The sequence below is a fragment of the Pseudoliparis swirei genome, chromosome 16 (assembly GCF_029220125.1).
Source record: "Pseudoliparis swirei isolate HS2019 ecotype Mariana Trench chromosome 16, NWPU_hadal_v1, whole genome shotgun sequence".
NCBI classification, from domain to species: Eukaryota; Metazoa; Chordata; class Actinopteri; order Perciformes; family Liparidae; genus Pseudoliparis; species Pseudoliparis swirei.
In genome coordinates, this window is record NC_079403.1 from 1,044,692 (window position 1) to 1,050,196 (window position 5,505).

At 46.4% G+C, this 5,505-nt stretch overlaps 1 protein-coding gene across 1 annotated transcript in view; it reads right to left on the minus strand.

The window, feature by feature from the left end:
- Window positions 1–3,453: 3,453 nt before the first annotated feature.
- The window catches only part of LOC130206596 (melanoma receptor tyrosine-protein kinase-like), a 14,946-nt gene continuing 12,894 nt past the window's right edge, over window positions 3,454–5,505 (minus strand). Inside the window, exons 8-11 of the mRNA XM_056434642.1 lie at window positions 5,267–5,380; window positions 3,929–4,055; window positions 3,743–3,816; window positions 3,454–3,548 (exon numbers count right to left, since the gene is read on the minus strand). Coding sequence (XP_056290617.1) covers window positions 3,454–3,548; window positions 3,743–3,816; window positions 3,929–4,055; window positions 5,267–5,380 — 410 coding nt within the window. The remainder of the gene's footprint in view (window positions 3,549–3,742; window positions 3,817–3,928; window positions 4,056–5,266; window positions 5,381–5,505) is intronic.

The window sequence follows — 5,505 nt, forward strand, 5'->3', positions numbered from 1 at the left end:
AGAGTACCAGGACTCCTTTACCATGACATAGTACCTCTAGAGTACCAGGACTCCTTTACCACGACATAGTACCTCTAGAGTACCAGGACTCCTTTACCATGACATAGTACCTCTAGAGTACCAGGACTCCTTTACCACAACATAGTACCTCTAGAGTACCAGGACTCCTTTACCACAACATAGTACCTCTAGAGTACCAGGACTCCTTTACCACAACATAGTACCTCTAGAGTGCCAGGACTCCTTTACCATGACATAGTACCTCTAGAGTACCAGGACTCCTTTACCATGACATAGTACCTCTAGAGTACCAGGACTCCTTTACCACAACATAGTACCTCTAGAGTACCAGGACTCCTTTACCACAACATAGTACCTCTAGAGTACCAGGACTCCTTTACCATGACATAGTACCTCTAGAGTACCAGGACTCCTTTACCATGACATAGTACCTCTAGAGTACCAGGACTCCTTTACCACAACATAGTACCTCTAGAGTACCAGGACTCCTTTACCATGACATAGTACCTCTAGAGTATCAGGACTCCTTTACCATGACATAGTACCTCTAGAGTACCAGGACTCCTTTACCATGACATAGTACCTCTAGAGTACCAGGACTCCTTTACCACAACATAGTACCTCTAGAGTACCAGGACTCCTTTACCATGACATAGTACCTCTAGAGTACCAGGACTCCTTTACCATGACATAGTACCTCTAGAGTACCAGGACTCCTTTACCATGACATAGTACCTCTAGAGTACCAGGACTCCTTTACCACGACATAGTACCTCTAGAGTACCAGGACTCCTTTACCATGACATAGTACCTCTAGAGTACCAGGACTCCTTTACCACAACATAGTACCTCTAGAGTACCAGGACTCCTTTACCATGACATAGTACCTCTAGAGTACCAGGACTCCTTTACCACGACATAGTACCTCTAGAGTACCAGGACTCCTTTACCATGACATAGTACCTCTAGAGTACCAGGACTCCTTTACCATGACATAGTACCTCTAGAGTACCAGGACTCCTTTACCATGACATAGTACCTCTAGAGTACCAGGACTCCTTTACCATGACATAGTACCTCTAGAGTACCAGGACTCCTTTACCATGACATAGTACCTCTAGAGTACCAGGACTCCTTTACCATGACATAGTACCTCTAGAGTACCAGGACTCCTTTACCATGACATAGTACCTCTAGAGTACCAGGACTCCTTTACCATGACATAGTACCTCTAGAGTACCAGGACTCCTTTACCATGACATAGTACCTCTAGAGTGCCAGGACTCCTTTACCATGACATAGTACCTCTAGAGTACCAGGACTCCTTTACCATGACATAGTACCTCTAGAGTGCCAGGACTCCTTTACCATGACATAGTACCTCTAGAGTACCAGGACTCCTTTACCATGACATAGTACCTCTAGAGTGCCAGGACTCCTTTACCATGACATAGTACCTCTAGAGTACCAGGACTCCTTTACCACAACATAGTACCTCTAGAGTACCAGGACTCCTTTACCATGACATAGTACCTCTAGAGTGCCAGGACTCCTTTACCATGACATAGTACCTCTAGAGTGCCAGGACTCCTTTACCACGACATAGTACCTCTAGAGTGCCAGGACTCCTTTACCACGACATAGTACCTCTAGAGTACCAGGACTCCTTTACCATGACATAGTACCTCTAGAGTACCAGGACTCCTTTACCACAACATAGTACCTCTAGAGTACCAGGACTCCTTTACCACAACATAGTACCTTTAGAGTGCCAGGACTCCTTTACCATGACATAGTACCTCTAGAGTACCAGGACTCCTTTACCACGACATAGTACCTCTAGAGTACCAGGACTCCTTTACCACGACATAGTACCTCTAGAGTACCAGGACTCCTTTACCACAACATAGTACCTCTAGAGTACCAGGACTCCTTTACCACAACATAGTACCTCTAGAGTACCAGGACTCCTTTACCACGACATAGTACCTCTAGAGTGCCAGGACTCCTTTACCATGACATAGTACCTCTAGAGTACCAGGACTCCTTTACCACAACATAGTACCTCTAGAGTACCAGGACTCCTTTACCACGACATAGTACCTCTAGAGTACCAGGACTCCTTTACCATGACATAGTACCTCTAGAGTACCAGGACTCCTTTACCACAACATAGTACCTCTAGAGTACCAGGACTCCTTTACCACGACATAGTACCTCTAGAGTACCAGGACTCCTTTACCACGACATAGTACCTCTAGAGTACCAGGACTCCTTTACCACGACATAGTACCTCTAGAGTACCAGGACTCCTTTACCATGACATAGTACCTCTAGAGTACCAGGACTCCTTTACCACAACATAGTACCTCTAGAGTACCAGGACTCCTTTACCATGACATAGTACCTCTAGAGTACCAGGACTCCTTTACCACGACATAGTACCTCTAGAGTACCAGGACTCCTTTACCACGACATAGTACCTCTAGAGTACCAGGACTCCTTTACCATGACATAGTACCTCTAGAGTACCAGGACTCCTTTACCACAACATAGTACCTCTAGAGTACCAGGACTCCTTTACCACAACATAGTACCTCTAGAGTACCAGGACTCCTTTACCATGACATAGTACCTCTAGAGTACCAGGACTCCTTTACCATGACATAGTACCTCTAGAGTACCAGGACTCCTTTACCATGACATAGTACCTCTAGAGTACCAGGACTCCTTTACCATGACATAGTACCTCTAGAGTACCAGGACTCCTTTACCATGACATAGTACCTCTAGAGTACCAGGACTCCTTTACCACAACATAGTACCTCTAGAGTACCAGGACTCCTTTACCATGACATAGTACCTCTAGAGTACCAGGACTCCTTTACCACGACATAGTACCTCTAGAGTACCAGGACTCCTTTACCATGACATAGTACCTCTAGAGTGCCAGGACTCCTTTACCATGACATAGTACCTCTAGAGTGCCAGGACTCCTTTACCATGACATAGTACCTCTAGAGTACCAGGACTCCTTTACCATGACATAGTACCTCTAGAGTGCCAGGACTCCTTTACCATGACATAGTACCTCTAGAGTACCAGGACTCCTTTACCACGACATAGTACCTCTAGAGTACCAGGACTCCTTTACCATGACATAGTACCTCTAGAGTACCAGGACTCCTTTACCATGACATAGTACCTCTAGAGTACCAGGACTCCTTTACCATGACATAGTACCTCTAGAGTACCAGGACTCCTTTACCATGACATAGTACCTCTAGAGTACCAGGACTCCTTTACCACAACATAGTACCTCTAGAGTACCAGGACTCCTTTACCATGACATAGTACCTCTAGAGTGCCAGGACTCCTTTACCACGACATAGTACCTCTAGAGTACCAGGACCCTCTAGAGAACTGCTTTGCTCACCCCCGCGTGGTTCTTCCTCTGATGATCTGAAGGTTCTCAAACACCGACAGAGAGGTCATGTTCTGTGGCCAGGTCTGGATCAGCAGGAAGCCTGGAGGATGCACACACACACACACACACACACGTACACACACACACACACACACACACACACACACACACACACACACACACACACACACACACACACAATCATTGGTTTCTGGATATGGGAGGCTCCAGAAGGAGAACCTCTTGAAGCGATTCCATCGCAGACTGAAGGAAAGCCTTTGACCTTTGACCTACCTGTGATTTCCTTCACCGCCCTGAAGTTCTCCAGTTTAGCCGGGTCCATGGGGGGGATCTTGAAGTGCGGGTCCCTGAGAGAGCCAAGGAAAGGACACTCTTAGACTGAGGGAATACAAACAGTGGAGCCTCGACGGGGAGGACCCGGGTCCTGAAGCCGTCTTGGAAGGATCTCGGAGGTCTGACCCGGTGAAGGAGGTCGCGATGAGCGAGATGTCCCCGATGATCTTGGTGCAGTTCCTGAAGGAGTCGATGTTGGAGGCGTTGACAGCGATGGTGTTGATCAGAGAACCGACCCCCACCCCGTCACAGACTGGAGGGAGAGAGACTCAGTGCTCAGGTCACTCTAGGTCTCTCTAGGGTCTTTCAAGGTCTCTCTAGGTCTCTTAAGGTCTCTCTAGGTCTCTCTAGGTCTCAAGGTCTCTTTAGGTCTCGTAAGGTCTCTCTAGGTTTCTTAAGGTCTCTCTAGGTCTCTTAAGGTCTCAAGGTCTCTCTAGGTCTCTTAAGGTCTCTCTAGGTTTCTTAAGGTCTCTCTAGGTCTCTTAAGGTCTCTCTATGTTTCTTAAGGTCTCTCTAGGGTCTTTCAAGGTCTCTCTAGGTCTCTTAAGGTCTCTCTATGTTTCTTAAGGTCTCTCTAGGTCTCTTAAGGTCTCTCTAGGTCTCTCAAGGTCTCTCTAGGTCTCTCCAGGTCTCTCAATGTCTCTTTAGGTCCCGTAAGGTCTCTCTAGGTCTATATAGGTCTCTATAGGACTCTATATGTCTCTGTAGATCTCTCTAGGTCTCTCTAGGTCTCGTAAGGTCTATATATGTCTCTCTAGGTCTCTTAAGGTCTATATAGGTCTCTATATGTCTCTCTAGGTCTCTTAAGGTCTATATAGGTCTCTATAGGACTCTATATGTCTCTGTAGGTCTCTCTAGGTCTCTCTATGTCTCTCTAGGTCTCTATAGGTCTCTCTAGGTCTCTTTATGTCTCTCTAGGTCTCTATATGTCTCTCTAGGTCTCTTAAGGTCTATATAGGTCTCTATATGTCTCTCTAGGTCTCTTAAGGTCTATATAGGTCTCTATATGTCTCTCTAGGTCTCTTAAGGTCTATATAGGTCTCTCTAGGTCTCTACGGTCTTTCAAGGTCTCTCTAAGTCTCTCTAAGTCTCTCTAGGTATCTCTAGGTCTCTATATGTCTCTCTAGGTCTCTTAAGGTCTATATAGGTCTCTACGGTCTTTCAAGGTCTCTCTAAGTCTCTCTAGGTATCTCTAGGTCTCTATATGTCTCTCTAGGTCTCTTAAGGTCTATATAGGTCTCTACGGTCTTTCAAGGTCTCTCTAAGTCTCTCTAAGTCTCTCTAGGTATCTCTAGGTCTCTATATGTCTCTCTAGGTCTCTTAAGGTCTATATAGGTCTCTACGGTCTTTCAAGGTCTCTCTAAGTCTCTCTGGGTCTCTATAGGTTTCTGTAGGTCTCTCTAAGTCTCTCAAGGTCTCTCTAAGTCTCTCAAGTTCTCTCCAGGTCTCTCCTGGTCTACCTACCTTTAGGACAGGGTCCATCGCAGTCCTTACAGCGCTGGACCCCCTTCTCCTCCACCTCGTGCGTCCCGGCGCTGCAGGTCCGAACACATGACCCTCCAGCCACCACGTAGTTATCTGTGAGCCAATAGAAAGACAGGATTCATATGAAGAAGACTGCATGACCCAGAATGCAACTGTGCAGCCAACAGTTCAGTCAGAGATTCAGGGGGTTTTACAGAGGTCTCACTCGAGTACTTGAT